The sequence below is a fragment of the Vombatus ursinus genome, unplaced genomic scaffold, assembly GCF_900497805.2.
Source record: "Vombatus ursinus unplaced genomic scaffold, bare-nosed wombat genome assembly UNPS02001419.1, whole genome shotgun sequence".
NCBI lineage: Eukaryota > Metazoa > Chordata > Mammalia > Diprotodontia > Vombatidae > Vombatus > Vombatus ursinus.
Window position 1 is genome coordinate 16494652 of NW_020941197.1, and position 23517 is coordinate 16518168.

The following is a 23517-nucleotide window of genomic DNA, read 5'->3' on the forward strand; positions in this document are numbered from 1 at the left end:
GAAACATTAAGGAAAAAAGCCTAGTTTGACTGATACATAGCATGCGTGACTAGGAAAGGTAAAAGATAGGTTGATAAGATAGGTTAGAGCTAAGAATAAGAGGATATGGAGTATTAATAATGCACTTTATACATGAGGCAATGAAGAATTGCCGTTGACAGTTTTCCAGCAGGGAAATTAGTTAAACTAGTGAAAAAAGTTCATACAAAGATTGGAAAAGGCAGCCTTAATGGAAAGAGGGCAGTGAGAAAGGGAGTGGGTATGGGAGACATTGAAGACAAGAGTCTCTAGAACTTTCTGACTGGGTATGAAGGGGTAAGTAAGAGAGTCACCAAGGAAATCTCTTCTACATTCTGACTCTGGAAGACAGGGAGAATTAACTCTGTCCTTATCATTGTTCTTGTGTACTACTACTTGCACTTCATTGGGTAGACAGGATCATATCTAACTTACCTGTCAGCATTATCAGCCAAAGCCCAGAATGGAGTGGGTCTTAGTAAATGAAGTGACCTCTTCCTGTGAAAGAGGTTAATCTTGAGCAGAGTTTGAATCAGCAAAAGGGAGCTTGCAAGCTTGTCTGCTGCCTGTGTTCTTTGTATTCTATAAATAGAAGGATCCTTCATGCTGGCAGTATCAGGACAGCACCTTTCACTAGGATGAAGCCCACTTAAACTACAAAAAAATAAGGAGAAATAATTTTATTTATCATGATAAGCAGTAATAGGCATAAAAGTCTTTTGTCACTGTATATATTGAGTGAATGCCCTTTAACTGACTGTCTGTATGTGACACATCAATCCGTGTATCTTAGCAGCACACAATAATGATGCCCGTGTTTGCTTCTTCCACAATCTTTGTCACTTTTCAAATTATAATAAAGAATACCTTTTCTAATTTAGATTTATAGTGTAAGTTTCTTGGGCATATGAGTATGTTATAAATGGGTCTATCTTCTGTAGTATATTACAGTGTCCTGTATCATTGACTCAAAAAAAATTTTTTTTTACAAGAAGAGCACTGTAACTTCCTGCTTTTGTTGAAAACATTTTTGTTATGCATTTTATTTATATCAAAAAAAGAAAAACCTAACTTATTTAACTTTGTATTTTATAGTTAAATTAGGCTATTTGTGATTCAGAAAGACTTAATTAAAGGAATTTTCTTTAAAAAATGTATCATTGAGTAATTATGGAACATTTACTATTTAACATTGCATTATACAACGTATATTATGGTTTAATTATGTGCATTTATAAATTAAAATGGGAAAAAGTTTATTTTTTAGAAGGAAATATGTATTGTTATCCCCCCAACCAAGTCTCTAGAACACAACAAAAAATTAGTTAAGTATTTAACTAATCAATTTATTGTATAGAAGTAAAAAGCAACTTTGATTTGTAGTAACTACTTTTATACATAAGCATACAGAGTTGGAGTATTGTTTTTGATTTGATTAATTAGTCAGCAGCTCCAGTATGTATTAAAGTAGGAATTAAATAAAATAGAATAAATAACATTAGGAAACAGGGAAAATGTTTTGACAAATAATAAACATACCTGATTTTCAATGTCGTGACCAAGTATACAAAGAAAAAAAGAAAGATAGAGGACAGGGAAGAGAGAAGAGAAAACAGAAAAAGATTTTTGATGATCAAACACTTCTAGAGGATGGAAGATAACCGGGAAGAAGAGGTTGAAAGTTTCAGAAATTCCTCGTGAATAGATAAAAAGCTCTAGCATTTATGGCTTACCTTCTTGTCCCTTTTCCCCCATTGTCTGTCCTTGGCTCTTTCCTTCTCTGACTTAGCTAAGTGATCCAGAGGCATCTTAGATTGCATTTCTATCATCCGAATCTCTCGGCACAGATAACAAAGCTTCTACTGTATTTGACAAATTAAATTAAATTAGGCAGGATCGGAGCCACTGACCCAGAGGTTCCCCACCCCTGAGCTAAACAGAAAGCTTCAACATCATTTTTATATATAAGCATAGAGGATTGTTGCTTTCCTGGTAAAGCATATACAGCTTCCTAAAAGGTGAGATAAAAAAATAGGTGTTTAAAAAAAAAAAGCACAGTTTCTTGAGACCTTTGGACCTACAAAGAAAACTTCTTGTAGGGACCTTATGATGAGCAGTTAGATGTCTTAGAGATACTAGAGAAGAAAGAACCCTAGGACATATGACAATCTCTGTAGCTTCACCCTTTTTCCCTATTAGGTAAAGAGATACAGAAGGTATAATGTAAAGCTTTATCTTTTTATTAACAGGTTCAAAGTTTAACTATAACATTATGGGATGTTAGGATTCTTTTGTTTGAATAGAGTATATCAGGTTGTAAGTTTTTCACCTTTTCTTTTATTTTAGTACAAAGATGCGTTTATGAAAGCCAATCCTGGCTACAAATGGTGTCCTGCAACAAACAAACCTGTAAAATCCCCAGCGCCCACCATTAATACACGAAAAAAGCTGTGGGCCTTTCCATCTGACTCTGGAAAAGATTTACCAAGCCCCAAGAAAGCAAAGACTGAAGAAATGCCTCAGCTTAACTTTGGGATGGCAGGTGAGTTGGGTCTCTTATTACCTCCTCTCCCTTAATGATAGTTATTAAATCTTGACAATATTTCCAATCATGAGAATTGTTATGAGTGGACTAATAAATAGGTAGATCATCTAAAAACAACAAAATGGGACAATCTTATACTGCTCAGCATCAGTGATAAAAATGAGGTTTAAGTTGGGTGGGGATCATTAATGGATGAGAATGTTCACAGTGACAGTGAGATCAAGAATTGCTGATAAGGGGGCAGCTAGGTGGCACAGTGGATAGAGCACTGACCCTGAAGTCAGGAGGACCTGAGTTCAAATGTGACCTCAAACACATAACACTTACTAGCTGTGTGACCCTGGGCAAGTCACTTAACCCCGATTGCCTCGCCAAAAAACAAACAAACAAAAAAGAATTGCTGATATAGAAAACTGAAATCCTCCTGTGAGTAATCCAGGTGTTCGAAGAAACAAAAGAGTAAAGGAAAAAAAAAATTAAGCCTTTCCAATAAACAACCAGATACAACAGTGACAGAATTAAATAGTATAGAATATCTGATTTCCCAAGACCTAGAGGTCAAGAATGTGTCTGTCTATATTGCTAGTCTGAAATAGAAGAGATTATAAAGTATTCCAAGAAATTTGTATGTGTTTCTGCCTGCCTGTTTTCCCCTTCTCTTTTGGGGAAGAGCTTTAATATCCGAAGTTAAACCATTAGAAATAGGAGCTTTCCTTCTGAGTCATGGAATATAAAAGCTTTTATTAGCTTATGTAAAGAGAAGCTTTTACTTACTCTGAAACTTGTCCAAAACAAACCTTGCTTGTCCTGGGTGCTACCATATTACAATCTTAGATGGAAAGTAGTATATGAGGTAAATGAGAGGGTCAAATAAAATATGATAGGTATTGGTCAGAGAGGAGATTATGTTGCATTATATGTATTTCTTTTTCATAACTATACTTAATTTTCCTTCAGAATCAGAATATTAATTCACTGTTCCAAACTTTCTTTTCTCTTGAAGCATCCCACATCATTCCTTCTCTCCACCCTCCTTTGCTGAGAACTCTGCCTCATACATGCTTCACCAAAAAAAATTAGCCGTTTGGCCAGAGCTCCCTCTTACCCCTTCTTCCCATGTCACTTCACTGTGCTATCATCTCCTTTACTTCCTCCTTCACTTCAGTATCTGACCATGACGTCACTTTTCTGCTTGCTAAAGCCAACCCCTTCAAGTGCACTCTTGATCACTTTCTTCTGGATATTAATATTAGAAGATTAACCCCAACATCATCCCCACTCTCTAATGTTCAGTCTCTTCCCATCTTATGGCTTCTTCATTCATTTGTCTTTCCTAGTTTTAACAAATTCTTCCTAGATTTTACCCTATCCATCAACTATTTGCCTGTATCTCCTCACCTCCTCAGCCAGGTTGATTGAAAAAGCCCTCCACATCTGCTGTTTCCATCCTCTCTCCTTTCACTCTTTTATAAACTCAGCAATCTGGCTGCTGACCTCATTAAACTAACTGCTGAACTCAACAACCAAGAGTTGCCACTGATCTATCCGAAGTTGCCAGTGATCTCTTTTGCCTCCTTATAACACATATGCGTAGTCAATCAAAAAAAGAAAAATTCACACATTTACCATGTCCAAAAATGAAAGTCTCAGTTCTTTACCATAATCCTATCACCATTCTGTGTCTCAGGAATGCTTCATTATCAATCGTTGTCATCATTCATCAACAATAGGTAGGTGGCAATGGATAAAACACTCAACCTGGACCAAGAGCTGAGTTCAAATGTGGCCTCAGACACTAATTAGCTGTATGACCCTAGGCAAATCATTCAACTTTTGTTTGCCTCAATTTTCTCATCAGTAAATATGGGGATAATAATAGCACCTAATATCTGAGGGTTGTGAGGGTCAGTTGAGATAATAATTATGAAGTGCTTAGCACAATGTCTGGCACATAGTAAGCACTATATGAATGTTAGCTTTTATCATCATTATTATTATTATTCCTCTGTACTTGTGGTTGAACCAATGATCTTTTAATTGATAAATCTAATAACTTCTTTTTGATCCTTGTTCTCCATGATCCCTCTACAGTATTTGACATCACTTACCACTTTTTCCTCCTAAATATTCTCTCTTCCTTGTGTTTTTATGATTACTTTCTCTGGGTTCCCTTCCTATTTTTTTTTTTTTTGTTCTTTACACATCACAACTCATCTCCAATTTCTGTTCCTTTTAATGTTCCTCCTCCCATCCTCTAATCCTGAGAATCCCTGGCTTTCTTTCCTCCCAACCCCCATATGATAGTGCCATCTCTCTAAGGATAGCTTCCATTTATTTACTTTTTATGTTTTAATTTATACGTGTTGGCACTCCCATTAAAATATAAGCTTCTTGAGGGTAGGCACTGTTTTTGCATTTTCTTTGTGTCCTCAGCCCTTAACACAATGCCTAGAACATAGTAAATGCTTTCAGCAAAGTTCATTCAACAAGTATTTATTAAGCACTTATGTACCAGGCACTAAATATACCTGCTGTAAGGGAAGCCTAGGAAGAAATTAGACCTTCTCAGTAAATAACACATTGTGATGATGATCAATCTTTATATCTCATATTCCTAACAAAATTTCCATGGCACTTGAATATTGAATATATGATAGATCCTATAAGTTCTGTTAAATGAGTTCTAACATTATGATATCATTTTGGAAGAAGTAAAGCTGCATATAGGTGATTTCATGTGTGTATCATATAATTAGCAGTGAGCCCCCAAAATGATACCTACTGTATATAACTTAGACATCGCTTCCTTATTTTATTTGGTTGTTTACCCAAGAGGGGCAGTAACCTGGTAGAATAAATTGGTGAGATTTCAGCTCAAGGCAGCATGCCGAATAGCTGTGGTCCTCAATTGATGCATTACTGAGCTATATGAGGTTTCTGAAAAATAGGGTATTTTTGAATGTTATTAGAAAATCTGAGGCATGTGGATTATTGCCTAACTCAGATATTCCTTTAATAAGTTTCTTGAATTCCACATCATTGGTTGCCAGTGTGTTCCATTGTCTACCTATTCATTTAGCAGCAATTCTAGCTCTAGTTCTGGCTAGATAATTTTTTTTTTAACAGTTCAGTTATTTTATGTATTCACTGCTGCTCTTCAGGAAGATGGCAATAAGGTTAGCTTACCTTCATATTGTTCTTGTAAGATTTGCAAATTTGTGTGCAATTATCTCATTTGATCTTAACCCTGTAAAGTACCCTTTAAATAATCCGTTATGATTTTTTTTCTTGTTTCTTTCCAGTAGTACTGGTTCAGTATTATTTTTTTCCTTTGCCTACAAAATGGTTGCTATTCAAATTTTGAGTATTATTAATCCCATTTTAAAGATGGGAAACTGAGGTTCATAGAGATTAAATGAGGTCACATAACTAGTAAGTATCCCAGGCAGGATTCAAACTTGGGTCCTTCTTGACTCTAAATCTACTATTCTATTGATTATGCTACACTGCTGCAGTTTAAGGAAACAGAAAGTATAAAATCACTGATTTCTTCAATTTGTATGTACTCTTCCCCTTGTCTTCTCTTCCAGTTGTTTAATATGGCATTGCTTTCATTCAATATCATTGGCAAGAGGTCAGTAATTTCAGTAATTTACTTCGATGGTGAAGTAAAACTAGCAAGAGTCAAAGAAAACTCTTCCTTTATTTTCCTGTCAATTTTTTTCTCCTCATGATGGACATAATTCTTCTGTCATAGAGCCATAATCTAAGTCTGGTATATAGCGTATGACTTTTGCCTAGAAAACTTTGAAATCATGCCCTTCTCAACCAAAATGGAAATGGAGTAATTTGTCTTTAAGAAAGAACACATGCAGAGGTGCTCCTGGAGGACATAGCGGGCACAAGGAAGGCAAAGCTAAAGCTTTTTTTAAACAGAGCGTATATTGTGTGTCTCGTGCCCAGCGGCACTAGGTATATGGTTTCCTGCTATTATGCATAATCCGGAAGCAGTAAAATGTACCATCTCCAAAATAGGGGAAATCATCATATTATAGGATGAGCTTTCTCAGTAAAGTGGAGTGTGATATTCATGTAGTTATATCTTCTGCTTCTTCCAAATAATTTTGGAAGACTATAAGTTATTTTAATGAATAATTCTAATTTATTAGCTAATATTTTAGCATAATCCCAGCATCCTTATGAAGTATCTTGTTAAGAAATAAAAGAGGATATGCAGTTAAATAAATTAACATGTAAGCATATTCCAGTGTTATTTTATAATTTGAACCAACAAATCTTTGTCATTATTAGGAAGTAAACATTCAATCCCTTTAATCTCTGGGGCAACAGCTGTACAAGTAGCACTCTTTAGTGGCCTGAAAGCACCAAATTAAACTTTCTCTTTCTACACTCATTTTTTTTCCCTTCCTGATATTTTAATTTAGAAACAGGAGATTTAAGTATTTGCTGAAATTGCTACTGGAACACTTAAAGTCTTCACTTAACATTTCATTAAGGAGAGATTTTTTTGGTTAAAGAAAAAAATGAACAGCTTTGTTTTGTTAAATCAGTCAAATGCCTCATGTTTGTGTGTGCACATCTGTGGCTGCCTTCCACTGTTGGTTTATTTCTTAACCACCTAATCATTCTGTGGTCTGCCTTGCCCTTTAAACAATCCCTTATGATTTTTTTTTTCCTGTTTCTTTCCAGTAGTACTGGTTCAGTATTATTTTTTTTTCCTTTGCCTACAAAATGGTTGCTATTCAGATTGCTTCATAACTTCTCTGGCAAATAATAGCAAAAGACTTGATTAGAGTCACAGCTTTGGTAAAATTGTGTGTATATTGTGCCTGATTTCACACTTTCTTATTCAAGTTTGTCTGAAAAATTTTTATAGGGAAGTTTAATTACCTTGAGATACTTATATATTGTATGTTATCTCAGGTTACTTTATACTGTCTTTCCTATGTGTTCATAAGGATTTTGTTGGCTTCTACATTTTAGTGAGTCTTTTCTGGTACCTTTGATTTGCTTTATGGTTCCAGGTACATGTGCATCTTCTCACAAGATGAAATATCTTATAATAGTGTAATAAAGACTTTTTGATAATATTCAGCTAATTTTTCCCTATATTGTGTTTGTTCTATTCAGATGTAACTCAGGGGTCATGGGGTTTCCATCACACTTATTACCGTTGACACATTTAACTTTCTGCTTTGGGTAAATGATGAGCAGAAATTTTTTAAAAAGATATTTTTTCTAGAATAAGATATTAATTTTAAACCTGAAATGTAGTTTTAGCAAGGACCCAAAAGCCCAATAGATTTGGGTATATTTGGGTTTTCTTTTTAAGGAAGGTTTGAGCAAAGTCCACTAGATTAATGGGGCCTTTTTCTTTTTTTAAAGTCCTTTCTGTTGAGAGTTCTTTCAGTCTAGTTGGCTCTTTGTTACCATCCCTAATTTCACTTGGCACAATTAACAGTTCTCTGTCTCTCAGGCTGCTTGGAAGATGGACAGGAACAGGTATGCTTTTGTTCCAAAGAATTTCTTCAGTAAAGAGTTCCCTCTTCTAAACTTGCAAGCAGAAAGGGAAGAGGAAAAATTTTCTCAATTAGCTGCCTTTATTGTCATCCATTTATTCTACAGATTTGTCCTGAGTGCTTACTATTTGGCAGGCACTGAAGTCATACCAAGATGAAGGGCAGACATAAAGCTTCTGACCTCAGAGAGCCTACAGTCTGATAGAACAACTTTAGTATTGCACAAATAAATATAACCTAGACTGTGATAACTGCATAAGAAGATCTAAAATGCCATGAAAGTTCAGGGAAAGGAAGAGATCATTTTACTGATACCATAGACGGCTTTGATATTGAGAAAGGTGGCACTGGATGTTGAGGAAGGATGACACCATTGTTTTAAATACCTACTTATTTTCCCACAAACAGCTTTGAAAGTCTTTGTCCTAAAATGTGATATGTGGTTTTACTGGGCTTCTCTTTACATCATATTCATCATGTTTTAAATGTTTTGGAGAATAACATTTTTGGCAACAAGTAGTATTCTGTACATGTAAATCAACCAAGTTTTTATAAAGGGTCTGTTTCTAAAATATTTTATTTTTCTTAATGGATTTAACACATTAACTGTTTTCTTAATAGATCCTACGCAAATGGGAGGCCTAAGCATGCTGCTTTTGGCCGGGGAACATGCTCTGACTGCACAAGAGGTAAGACATTTTCATCTCCCTTTCTGCTCCTGTGCCTTGGAAGAGTAAAGACTAACTCTCTTTGAGAAAATTGGTGTATTCATGCTGGGTATTCCTCATAAGCATTTGGGGCCCTGTAATTCCACTTTCTCGCAAGCTAATGAACAGACTGTATGTATAATTATTCTTATTAAAATGTTGGCATTAACAGTTTTTCAGTAAGAAAAAAATATATTAGGTGGCAGAAATAATTCCAGTAGGCTTCATATACAATTGAATTAGGCAGCTGTAAATTTTTGGGCTTCTTGTGGCAAGGTATTAAACATAATGTACAGGTAATTGGCACTTAGTGTTGTCGCATTCTGTGTAATGAACTGCAGGTGTACAAAGTCCTAGGATTCATGTAACACTACTAAAAAAGACTACCTTTGCATTACTCTAGTTCAGAGTTCTTAGAATGCAGAAGATCGAGGGGGAGGGGACAGGGGAAGGGAGAAGAATATTAAGAGAAGGAGTTTATGTGTTATTCTGTTGCTTAATTTATTCTAAAACCCTGATGAAAATATTAGGAACATGGAGCTTAAGGATTTATTGATTTATTCCTTGGAAAAGAAAAAGAAAATGTTTTGTGGTCTTTAGGTTTTCATCATCCCTTCATTGTTTGCATTTGCTTTAAGAAGATGATAAGATACTGAACTACCCCTTCTAACCAATCATTTTTTGTTTTTGTTTGGGGAGACAAGTAGTGATACTTGGATCTGGGAAATTCAGAGCTCACTTAACAAAGACTTAGCTTCTTAACCAGGAAGTCATAGTGGCTAATTCACAGAGTTCTTTTAACTTGAATTATCACATTTATCAGGTTACATAAGCCTAAAGCAAGATAAATCCAAGTTTAGTTTAATTTGGCATCTAGAGGCAGCTAGGTGGTACATTGTATGAAGTGCCAGACCTGAGTCTGGAAGACCAAAGTTCAAATTTGGCCTCAGACACTTCCTAGCTGGGTGACCTTGGGCAAGTCACTCAACCCTGTTTGCCTCAGTTCCTCATCTGGAAAATGAGCTGAGAAGGAAATGGAAAACCACTCCAGTATCTTTGCCAAGAAAACCCCATTTGAGGTCATAAAGAGTCTGATATGACTGAACTGAAATATTTTTTCATGTTTCAACTTTTGAGTGTTTATTATATAAAATTTTATTTTTTATATTTTATTTATTTATTTATTTATTATATTATTTATTTATTATATAAAATTCAACTCTATAACCATTTGGCCAAGACCTTGGCATGCTTTATAGACTAATCATGTTATTTATGATTATGTTAATTTTGACATGTTTTCTATAAATGGTTATTGAGGATTGAGGAAGGTGGCAGAATTTGTCTATTAGTATATAGGCAATCCCTGCTTTCATTTTTCTGTCCACTTGATGTTACCTAATAAACATGTATGCCTACCTTCTCCTTACTCAGTGATGTTTACTTTGAGGTAAATGCACTTCTGTGGATTGCAAACATGCAGATGAGAGGAAAGATGGCACCCTACTGATGTATGATCGCCATCTATTGGTAAGATGTGTCACTGCAGGCAAGTCATGAGCCAAGTATGTCGGAGAGAGAGCTGAGACAACATTAACAAGATTCTGAGTTTTCTAGGAATGAATCACTCTATGATAGCAGAAACCACTATAACTAGCTAACATACAATCATAAGCTTTAAAAAATAAAAGTTGCGTTAGAGATCAACTGGGCTAACTCAAGAGTTTTTTCACAGCAGCTAGATCAAGTGCTGGGCGTAGAGATAGGAAGACTTATCTTCCTGAGTTCAGATCTGGAATCTGACACTTACCAGATATATGGCCCTGGGTAAGTCATTCAGTCCTGTTTGCCTCAGTTTCCTCATCTGTAAAATAAACTGGAGAAGGAAATGGCAAACCACTCTGGGGTCTTTGCCAAGAAAACCCCAGGTGGTGTCACAGAATCAGAAATGGCTGAACTACAGCAGCAACAGTGCCTTTATCTTACAGATGAGGAAACTCAGGCCTCGAAATAGAATCTAAGGTCACACAGCTCAGTAAATGACAGAGCTGGCTTGAACCCAGGTCTTCTGACTGACTCAAAGCCCTGTGCTTATTTCCACTAGACCATATTTGTCCCATTGACACCTGTCAGGGATAGTCAAGCCATTGTTGAAAGTGCTTGATGTTAGTGGTGTCAAATTCAAATGAAAATGACGGCCGCCAAACCATACATAAGGATGCCTGGGGGCCGCGTATTGACTTAAAAAATAATATATTAACATTGTCTATGTTATATTGTGAAAATATATTTTGTTCAATATTTCTCATTTATATTTTAATTTATTTCAAGGGCACTCCAGAGTGTTTTGTGCTCAGTTTTGACACCTCTGAGATGGTATTAAATCAGTACTGCTGGGAAGTCCCACATGAAAAATTTTGGACAAAGGTGTTGCCAAATGTGTTTATTATTAGACAAGTCACCTGACAAGTGCATTTTTACAATTGTTGCATTTCACTGTCTTGAGAAGACATTTAGTATCCTGTGAATGGTGTTGTGCAGGATTTTATAGAAAATACACAGAAAGTGTCCCTGACCTTTTAGGGAATGATAAAATAACAATAGTTATTAATGAGCATATGATAAATATAGAGTAAGAATACATGTCTACATCCACAATATGTGTAACTATGTGGAATGATAAGGTAGAGGAGAAGCAGAATGTTATATCTGGAGTCAGGAAGACCTGTGTTCAACTTCCACCTCTGATACCCTCTGAGTTTGTTTCCTCATCTCTAATAGAGGGCTAATAATATCTTTAAGTGTTTACCTTACAGGGTAGATAAGGGGCCCAAATGTGGTAACGCATGGCGAGTGTAAAGTTCAAAATGTTACATAAACATTAGTGATTATCTTTGTTTAGGATCATAAATTTAAAGCTGAAAGTGCCAATAAAGGGCTATCTGGTTCAGTTCCCAAATTTTACAGAGGTGGAAACTTGGACTTAGAGAGAATTAAATGATTTTCCAGATGTCATAAAGGTACTAAGTGTCAGGGGTGGGATTTGAAATAAGGTCTTCTAACTGCAGAGGCTGTGATCTTTCCACTATACCACAAACATTCCAGGTACCAGGAGCAGTTAGTGTCAGCTCAATTGAGGAGAACCAGTTGAATATGAGAGTTAAAAAATATATATTTATTTTTAACATTCTTTTAAAAAAAAACCTTTGAGTTACAAATTTTTTCCTTCCGTCAAGCCCCTCCCCCACCCATTGAGAAAGCAAGCAATATGATACCAATTATACATGTGAAATCATGCAAAACATTTCCATATTAGCCATGTTTTGAAAGAAAGAAATAAATTAATAGTTACATAAAAGGGAAAAATATACTTCAATTTGCACTCAGCCCATCAGTTCTGTCTCCGGAGGTGGATAGCATTGAATATGATATTTTAAAAAATGTCCAGATCCAGTGCCCACCTTAGTCATGGGTTTTTGCAAACTCACAAGGTCCTGCTAATGGCAGAGTCAATGACAAAGAAAACCTTCACTTTTCCCTTCGCTGCCCCTCTTGCACATTGGGTACATTCTCCCACAAATTCCACACCACTGGTGGAGAAGGGGACACATGGGGCCAAGGCAAATGATGCTTGTAGGACTGTGGTCAACTTGAATCCCTCTCTGTCTCCACTGCTGTCATTCTCAAATGTTTCCACTCCGTCTCCCAGTCATTTGCTGGTCTGGTAGTATCATGCAATTCTGGAATACTGTGCAGGAAACTTATCCTGGCCTTGCTTTAGCTTCTATTCACTCCACTTTGCTCCCACCTGCTGGCCTGTCATAGTATTGTCATCTAATAGTATCTGCCGGTCAGCTCCATTTAGTGCTGTTAGTGCTCTCTGCTGCCATCTGCTGGTCTTTTGCTGAATTTCAACTGCTGTGTAGCTTCTCGTCACAAAGGGTCATAGTTTCTCTTTTTGTGTTAGACCCAGAGCTGTACCATGTCAGCCAGCACGAGCTAGCAGAAGCACTCAAACTTAAATTAAGTATGTCTTTTGGACTGCTTTTTTTCTACTTCAGCTACTATTCCTTTCAATTCCCATCATGCTCCTGAGCCCATGCAGATTACCTTGGAAGCTTAGTTTATTTCACAAAATTGCCGATCTCCTTACATGTCTACAATACAGAGTACTGTACAATAGTCATCAAAGACCTTATAACGACATTATATTTCCAACATTATTCTTGGAGCAGACCTTCTTCATCAATAGAGGCATTCCAAAGAGATTGCCACTATAATAAACACGCTTATAGGCAAAGGGTAAGAAATGCCACCTGACTATTATTGTACTAAACTGTATAATACCTTGTGGGGTAGAATGGTTACTAAAAAGCAAATTAGTGAAAGTCCATATAAAAAAGATTATCAAGAGTGCTGTATTTCTTAGATCTAGTAAAAAAAACTCATGGGCTTTAGAGAAGTATGTTACTGATAACCATGAGATCATTGTGAAAAACTTGACCATAAAATAACTTTCAATATCTTTGGGTTTTGATTTCATTTCTCTCCTTTTTCTTTATACCTACCCTAGTAGACAGTTGAATTTAGTATTGTCAGGTTTCTGCCCTTCTTTGTTGTTGTTCAGTTGTTTCAGTCATGTTTGAGTTTTCTTAGCAAAGATACTTCAGTGGTTTGCCATTTCCTTCTCCAGCTCTCTTTACAGATGAGGAAACTGAGGTAAACAGGGTTAAGTGACTTGCCCAGGGTCACACAGCTGTTTGAGGCCAGATTTGAACTCAGGAAGATGAGTTTTCCTATGTCTGGGGCAGGTACTCTATCCATTGTGTCACCTAGCTGCCCTAGTTAAAGGCTTGGAGAGCCAAAATTCCTAAATCAAGTCAATATGTTAGGATGTTAATTATCAAATAGATGTGAAATTCATCTCTAGTGGTTAGAACACTTAAACTGGACTAAAGGAGATCAGGTTGCTTTCCTTAATTCAGCAGATTTAGCACTCCTTGCCAGGGATTTCATTATTGTTCTCTTTTCCCCCCACTTGTAAGATAGAGCTAATAATAATAATACCTGTCTACCACCTAACTCCCAGGGCTATTGTATAGATTAATTAGTTAAAGTCTGTGAAGCTTTTTTAACTCCAGAGAAAGGCATTCTTGTAAGCACACAGCACTATTATTATTATTATCATAAGTTATTCTGGACATTTTGGAACTGTACCTGGGAGCTTAAATTGTATCAGCCTATGCTCCCATAGGTGGTAGTATACTTTATCTGCAGCTGGAGGTACTAAAAAAATGGACTCTTAAGCTCATAGATTTAGAGCTTGAAGGGATCTTGGGACCATGTAGCCCAACCCCAAATATATCCTTGTCCTTTGAAAAAGTCCAGTAAATTATTTTTACAGTTTACTATCATTGCCACCAAATGCCCAGTAATTACTAAGGGAAGAGCCAAAATATTAATGCCAACGGGAAACCGTAAGTGCAAAATAAAACTTTAGCAGGTTAGATGAGTTACCACAATTATTAGTGGTCTGAAAATTAATTTTGTATTGAAGCTGAAAACTGAGGACCTGGTTCCCCTAGTGCCATGTCTTGTGTGTATATTTGTACATGCATATTAACAAATCTTTAACGTGATTTCTCTGGTTTCAAGGTGACTTCCTTGGTCATGTACCTGTAAAGGAAAAATAAGAAAGTCTATTTTGAGGCCCCTCCTAATTTAAAACTTGACTTTTAGACAACTGTGTGTTTCTTATAATATTACAATATGAACTGTTTCACAACTTTTTTTGGTGGGGGGGGAGTGGAGAAACTAGAGTGGCTAATTTCAAGTAAAGGACTCCTGGTGAGGAAACTCTACCAATGCACGTCTATGATTTAGAATTCTGTAAAGTTGCTTGGGGACACTTAAGTTTTCCAATTTTACCAGTTCTTTATCTAGAATCTCACATTACCTCTGTTTCTAACCTGTAAAAAAAATACCTTCTGCATGAGTCCTCTGTGATAATGCCAGACAGTCTCACTATTGTGAGATTTATTATTGGTAAAATTGGTAGGAGCTACAGTATGGAACTAATTAATGGTCAGTCTCTGTTGCCCAGTGCCCATTGTTCATATTATCTGATAAGCCAATGCTCAAGTGAAAGAATAACCCAATGAGTGAAAAAAAGATGGAAGAAAGGAAGGAAATAAGTATTTATTCTTGTTTGATCCTCACAACAACCTTAGTAAGTCGGTGCTTTTATTACTCGAATTTTTTTATTTAATTTTTAATTTATGGAATGAAACAAGCATTTCCATAACATAGTACAATAAAAAGATGATTGCACATGAAACTGCAAATCTGATATAAACAACTTGCTATTACTTTCAAATATACCACAAAATTATCATGTAAATTTAATTTTTTTTTTTTACTTCCCTCCCCCCCTACCCCTTGCCCTAAAGGGTACTGAGGCAGACAGAGGTTAAATGACTTGCCCAGGGTCACACAACTAGCTAGTAAATGTCTGAAGCTAGATTTGAACTCAGGTCTTCCTGACTCCAGAACTCTATCTACTGTACCACCTAGTTGCTTCTAGACTATTATACAATAATGAAATATGGTAGTCAATTTACATTAATGGTACCACACATTTATATAGCATTTAAAACTTTATACTGTCCTTTTTTTAAAAATTTTTTTATACTGTCCTTTTCTTGCAGTCACCTTATAATGTATGAATCTTTCCCAGTCTTTCCCGAGAAGTCCTTTATCATAACATATTTTTTTTTGTATTCTTCACAATGTCCAACATGGTCCTGCATACGTAGGAACAACTAAAGAAAGACCAGTATTTCTCACTTTTTGGTGTAGTGTTACTGAAAAAATGTTGGAAAAAGAGAATTGCAAAAATAAAAATTATTTCTTCTGTGTTGTGTAGCGTGCATCTGTCTTTTTGCTACTTGATAGGGATGATGCATTGTTGAGTAGGTTTTCATGACTTTATCCACTCATTATCAAATGAAATAATATCTGTAAAGTGCTTAGTATAGTGCCTGGAACGTAGTAGGTACTTAATAAATGCTCATTCCCTTCTCCTTCCCACAAAACTGACTAATTAGAGCCCCAGCTGACAAATAAACACATCAGTGGTTTGCAAAGTGAAATAAAGGTGATATTTAAGGACTATTGAATGAATAGATCATTGAAATTCGAGGGGATGAAAAGTAGGATTTGTCGGCATTTATTGACTAAATGAATGAGTAAATGAGTGGTGGTAGCCTCATTTTAAACCTTGTTTTAAATCTAAAAAGTATAGATTTAGAAAAACTGGTGGATGTTTTCTCATTCATCAGTCTAGTTTCTAAAATCTATGATAGCACTAGAGACAACTTGATTTTCACATACATTAGACCTTTTAGTACAGTTTTATGTATGGTTATATCAAGCATGACTCTTCCAGTCTAAGGCAGAGGTTCATTTCAATAAAGAACAAAACAAAACATGTTCTCGTTGTTTCTTACTAATTATAAAGCTTTATGGAAGAACCACTTTATTTGCATCCTACTATGGCATGATCACCGCTTTTGACAAAGAGTGAGTACAGATGACCTCCCCCTCTCTCCCTTGGCAATTGCTAAACTCTGCCGTGAGATGGAAGTACAATTAGTCAGGAACTGCAAATCCAGCCGCAGAATGGTTGGGAATCCCTGTTGGTTTACCCCTGTCAGCAGAAGCTCATTCAGGAGTTTCAGAGAGCCCCTTTCAAAATCTCATTTGACAAGCTGGTCATGCTGTAAATGAGACCCTAGCTTGTATAGTTAAGTACAGTTGTTGAGCATGAGTAATGTCTCTTTTTAATACAAAGGTGGTGATAGTAGTAGATTCTTGACTAGGGATGGGTTATAAGGTAGACATCAAGATAACTATAGAAAAAGGGAGGGACAGAGATGGAACAAGGCATTGCCATTGTGGATACACTACAGTTCTTTGTTGACTAGATAAAGATGGACCAGATGGTCTTAATTCTAAATTCAGTTTAATTTGCCTGACCAATACCTTGCTAACAACAGGCTAGAATCAAATAGTGAGCATGGGTTACCTAATCTAACTAAAAAGGTTTGCTTTCCCCCCTCCCCCTCTTCCATTCATGTTGATATGTACCGATGTCCCAGAATATGTACTGGCATAGCTGTATGGGCTTTGTTTAAATCGTGTTGTTGTTGTTGTTTTTATTTTGGTTCTCTTTTCTGTAAAATAAAGGGTTGGGATTAGGTAATTCTCAGGGTACTTAAAAGTATATATGTATGTCTCTCTCCCTTCCCATCCAACTAACTTTTTCTAATGAGCTACATTGGGCTTTTTTCCGCTTTTAAATGTATTATTTTGTCTTCTTTTGACAATATCCTATAAGAAAAGTAGAATATAGTATTGTTAAGGAAACTGAGGCATAGAGAGATTCAAGTGATTTTGTCTTAGAGCAGTTCTTCATATGGGGTCTGTGAAAATTAATTTTTAAAAAATATTTTGGTAATTGGAATTCAACATTTTTTCCTTTGTAATGTTATATGTTTTTTATTAATTTAAAAGCATTATTCTGATGAAGTCCATAGGTTTCACCAAACTGCCAAAAGTGTCCATGATACCAAAAAAAAAATCTAAAAATCTGTGGTCTAAGGTCATGCTGCTCCCATGCGGCAGAATTGTTAGTAGTTTCATAAATAAAACAACAGTAGTCACTAAATAAAACAATAGGAGCCAGGAATGATGGCACACACCTATAATCCCTGGTAGTGGGGAGGTTGATATTGATGGATTTCTTGAGTTTGAGAGTTCTGAGCTGGAGTTAAAGCTGATCAGGTGTCCTCAGTAAAACTGAGGGCTTACCATGATTGCTGAGTGCCAAAGAGCAAGAGGCCAACAGGCTGCCTAAGGTGGGGTGAACTAGGCCAGGTTGGAAATAGAACAGGTCAGTCTTCTGTGTAATCAACAAGACAGAGAGAACCAGTCAGTTTGAGTCTTTCTGTCTCTGTCTCTCTCTGTGACTCTGTGTCTTTGTCTGTCTCCATCTGTCTCAGTCTGTCTCTTTGTATGTGTATGTACACACACACACACACACACACACACACTCAGACATATATTTGACAATGGGAAACTTGACATAAAACAATTTAATAAAATTCTTGGCCTCCAGCACATCTGTTGTGTTTAGTAAAGTCAGGGCATGTTGCCAACTGTAGGATTTCCTATTTTTATTTTTAAAAATAGGAACTCTCAACTGCATTGGGGTATGAGGCTTAGGTTCCCCAGGGTAGACAAATACTATTCTCATTTGTAGCAAGAGCACAACTGTCAGATAGCCAAGTGAAACACTCTAACAGGCTGGTCTCATTTGAATTTAATTTAGATTTAATTAATGTGGCTTCAGCATTAGTCATTCAAAAATTTTTTTTGGAAGGTTTAACACGGATGTAAAATGCTTCCCTCTAATTCACCTGTGTTAATTCTCAAATCTGTTTGAAAAGCTTCAGTTAACATCTATTGACTGCATGTAAATTAAATACTCACTAGGGCCCTCTAATATAAAATGATACCTGGCAAAAGCTGTGAATGGTGGAAGGAAAGGGAAGGTCTGGGTTAAACTAGATGAGGAGAAGCACATGTTCATATTCATAGTGACTCTGCTATTCCTTGTCCCATTGGTTTGGGCTATCCTTTCATCCCATCAGTTGGCGAGTTCTGAGCTACCGTTGTATTTCATGGAATGATGATGACAGTCTGTGACAGAAGGGGTGGAGATAATTGTGGGTTTTTTAATTGCTTAGAAACAGATCTCTAGGGGCCATATATTGATTTAGAAAACCTCAAATCAACATTATGTTGTATTGTTTTTAAATTTTATTTAAATTATTCTTAAGCTTTATGTTTATTAAATTATTAATTTATTATTAAATTATAAATATTTCCCAATTCCATTTTATTCTGGTTATTACCTCACTAGTGAGTTTCTCTGGCTGCTCTCTCGACCTGCCAACCTAGTATTACACTTCCGAACTAGATGATCACTTAGGTTCCGTCCAATTCAGTCCAAATTTTTTGATTCTGTGAATTGGATTGTAGTGATTTCCCACAGATTTGTACCATTAATAGAAGTTGTATAGCAGAACGATAAACACCATCTCCTACATGACACTTTTCTTCATTCTACATGGGCCTTTAACTCACTCTCCATCTCAGCCCGACTCCCACCCCCCTTGTTAGCACATTCTCCTCTTGAAATTATTTTGTGTATACTCTGTAGAAAGAGCATGGGCCTTAGTCAATGACCCAGGTTCACATCCTGCCTGTGATGCTTACATGTGTGACCTGGAACAAGTCACTTACCATTTTTAGTCTCAGTTTCCTTATCTGTAAAAGGAAGAGGTTCTGTTAGATGACCTCTTTACAGCCCAAGATGTATTCCATGATCTTGTGCTTTATCAAAGTGCATTTGCAGACAGAGGACTTTGGTTCAAATCCCAGACTTGCCAATTGCTGCATCTGTGGTCTTGGGCAAGTCACTTATCTGGGCCTCAGTTTCCTCATCTGTAGAATAAGGAGGTTGAATTAAATGGTCCATTTTGACCCTAAATCTGTGATCCCATGATTGTAAACTACTTGAGAGCTGAGACTGTTCTATTTTTCTTACCATCTCTGGTTCTAACCCTAGACAAGTCACTTAACTCTGTTTGCCTCAATTTCCTCATCTGTAAAATGAGCTGGCGAAGGAAAAGACAAACCACTCAAGTATCTTTGCCAAGAAAATCCCAAACAGGGGTTGGACCTGACTGAAAAAACTAAAATAACTGAAATGACTAAACAACAACAACAAATATCTGGTTCCTAGTACAATGTCTGACACATTGCTTGATTTTTAATATAGGTACTTAATATTTGTTAATATGATTTTTGGTTTAGTTTGGGTCACCTTATCATGCCTATGCTTTTCATGTTATAAATTGCCATTTTTAAGGAGATGAGTTCCTTTCTTGCCATTCCTCATTTTCAGAGTCTGTTTTCCTAGTTTATTAGGAATTATGGCAAGTAAGAATGGACAAGTGGGCAAGAGTTTGAATCCTAACTTTGTTCAAAGAAATGATTCCTTTAAAAATCGCTTTCTTGTTTTGTGGTATCTTTCTCAGGCATATAGCACCACCTAGTGGCTCTATTGAGTTAGTACTTCGAAGACTTTCCAGAAAATTAAGCATTTTTTTCCCTTTTTCTTGACTTTCATTTTTTGGTACTTTTTCTTTCACTCTTTCTATGAGATGCAATTTTCTTTTACAGGAATCCTTCCCTATTTTAAAACAGTGAAAAAATGAACCTCTGAGATCAGAAAAATGAACTTCAAAGTACATTCTTTTGTTATTATGGGGTATATATCATATATAATCTTTCTTGTAAAAGTTACTTCTGAATACAAACATAAAGAAAAGGAAACTATTAAAATACTTTAAATGCATTACATTGCAGCAGTGACAAGTGTGATAAAGTGTTTTTGTTCTAGTAGCTTTCCAGAAAAGGTAAATCTTGTATAGTCATAGGAAGGTCAGCAGATTAAGATTCTGCCAAACCTCAGTTGGTAGAGCATCTTTCAAAGATGAAGGTCCTTTATGGAAAATACAGTTGTCCCATGGCTTTCTCTAGATTGGCATGTTAAATCCAGGAAGTCTTGTATGATAGAATTTGAAATAATCAAAAAAAAAACACCCCAGATGAAATTAATAATGATACAGTAATGATGGGCTTTGAATGGTTAGTCATCTTCAAAAATTAAATATAGCTAGATTTGTTGTTTTGGGGGTGTGTGTGTGTGCGATAGGAACATGTGTAAATATCATCATTGGGGAATGATGATATAATAATAATAATAATCTACCTAAGTGATTTTTCTAGATGATTGAATGTTTTATTCCTTTAAGTACCCAATTAAAAACAATTATCCAATTTTGAAGGAAATTTTTCCAAAATGTATTGGATTTTACCTATATACTTTAACAAATGATGATGAACACAATCTAACCTTTTCTTGGTGAATCAGAGTAATCATTCATATATCAAATATAATGCTGTAATACTGTAATTCCCCTATATTATTGAACTACATTGGTCTGTTTGTCCTACAATAAAAGACCTCAGCTACATACTTATGTATTTTGAGTTCTTTGGGGCATTTTGTTTTGTTTTTCTAATGCTTTTTCCTCTTTCTTTATCAGCTTCCATTCTTATCACTTTCAGTATATCTACCTGTAATTGTTTCCTAATCTGCTTTTCTAATTTGCTGCATCTCATCTGCTCGGAACAGGAAAGATGATAGCAAGGTTTAGACTCTCAGAATAGAAAATTACAGGTATATCTCACAGAGATTACAGCTTTGGTTCTAGACCACTGCAATAAAGTGCATATCACAGTAAAGTGAGTCGCACAAATTTTTTGGTTTCCCAGTACGTAACTTTTATATGTAAAAGGTAGTTTATACTATACTGTAGTCTATTAAGTGGACAATAGTATTATGTCTAAAAAAATCAATGTATATACCTTAATTTAAGATAATTTATTGCTTTAAAAAAAAAGTGCTAACCATTATCGGAGCCTCCAGCGAGTTGTAATCTTTTTGCTGGTGGAAGGTCTTGCCTCAGTGTTGATGGCTGCTGACTGACCAGGGTGGTGATTCCTGAAGTTTGGGGTGGCTGTGGAAATTTCTTAAAAGAAGATAGCACTCATGTTTGTTGCATCAATTGGCTCTTCCTTCCCGGAAAGATTTCTCTGTAGCATGCTGTTTGATAAATAGAATTTTATCCATGGTAGATCTTCTTTCAAAATTGGAGTCAGTGCTCTCAACCCCTGCCACTGCTTTATCAACTAAGTTTATGTGATATTCTTCAATATTCTTGTGTCTCAGGGAACAAGGAGACCCAAGGACAGGGAGAGAGATGGAGAATGGCCAGTGGGTGGAGCAGTCAGAACACACACACACGTTTGTCTATTAAGTTTGCATTTTATATGGGTGTGGTTCATGGTGCCCCGAAACAATTAAAATAGTAATATCAAAGATCACTGATCACAGATCACCATTACAGATATAATAATAACAAAATAATATAATATATAAATATAATACACAATGAAATATAATAATGAAAAAGTTTGAATAATGAAAAGTTTGAAATATTGTGAGAATTACCTAATTATTGTGATTTAACTAATATAACTAAATTAATATATTAAATTGTGCAAGAATTGCCAAAATGTGACACAGAGACACAAAGGGAACATGTGCTGTTGGAAAAATGGTGATAGTAGACTTGCTCAACACAGGGTCACCACAAACTTTCAGTTTGTAAAAAAAAAAACAAAAACAAAAAACCCTGAAATATCTATGAAGTACAATAAAACAAGGTATACCTGTACAAACCTGGAAGGGATTGTAGGATTGTTTAGTCCAAACCCATCATTATACAGATGAGGAAACTGAGGCTCAGAAAAACTTGCCCAGAGTCTAGCTAGAACCCATGTCTCCTAGCTTCTTATTCACATGCAAAGTGCTCCCTTCACTATGCCATAGTACAATTAGGTTTACATTATAAATATTTGGGTTCTGAGTGAAAGCCAGGTTTTTATGAAGACGTAAGTGCTTAGATTCTGTGGCATATTTTGATTTCCCTGAGGACTTTTTTCTTTATTTCCTGACTCTATGTTTCAGAAACTTGAGGTGTTACTCCTCATCCTCATGTCTCATTCACTGTCTCTGTCTGCTTGTCGGTCAGTTTGTTTCTCTCTTTCTCTTTCTCTCTCTCTCTCTCTCTCTCTCTCTCTCTCTCTCTCTCCCCCCACTGATTATTTAGTTTAATTGATGTTATCTGTCCTACCATTAGAATGACCTGGATATTTAAGAAAAAAATTAAAAAATCCCAGACACTCAGAGGTGTGGTATTAATTTAGATATCTCTCTTCCCACAGTTAGGTATAAGGTTTTCCTAACATCTTTATGCTGTTTTAAAATAATAAACCATCAAACTTAGATTATAGGTATGATCAAAATAATACACAAATGTCATTTAAAATAAATTGAGTATTCTCATTTTATATAAATTTTGGTTCTGACTCATAAGGATGGTCCTCTTTTGCTTTTATGATAGCCATTTTTTGTTTGACAAAAGAACTGAAATAAGAATGCGTTATGTATAACTGTGTAACATAATTGTCCTTTTTGTTGCTATTCAGTCATTTTCAGGCATGTCTGACTCTTCCTAACCCCCTTTGGGATTTTCTTTGCAAAGATACTGTAGGGGTTTACCATTTCCTTCTCCAGCTCACCTTACACATAAGGAAACTGAGGCAAACAGGGTTAAGTGACTTGTCCGGGATCACACAGCTAGTAAGTGTCTGAGGCCAGATTTGAACTTGGGTGATGAGGCTTCCTTCCTGTAGACCCTCTGTCCTCTACAGTCTATCCACTGGAACACCTAGCTGTCCATATTTGTCCTGAACTTTAATTAATCTACTTTAAAATGCTGTTTTCATTCCGTTTCTGTCATTCTTTCAGTTTAAGTTGTTAAAGCTCAAAATTCAGAAAAGACTTTTATGAAGAACCTAGTATTTTGTCATTTGGCCTTAAACTTGCTTCTGGATTAAACGTGTGTGTGTGTGTGTGTGTGTGTGTGTGTGTGTGTGTGTGTGTGTG

The 23517-nt window shown here is 35.9% G+C and overlaps 1 protein-coding gene across 1 annotated transcript in view; it reads left to right on the top strand.

The window, feature by feature from the left end:
* The window catches only part of BBX (BBX, HMG-box containing), a 348489-nt gene that overhangs the window by 229184 nt on the left and 95788 nt on the right, over positions 1-23517 (top strand). The window contains exons 6-8 of the mRNA XM_027867261.1: positions 2365-2560; positions 8725-8792; positions 12431-12510. Coding sequence (XP_027723062.1) covers positions 2365-2560; positions 8725-8792; positions 12431-12510 — 344 coding nt within the window. The remainder of the gene's footprint in view (positions 1-2364; positions 2561-8724; positions 8793-12430; positions 12511-23517) is intronic.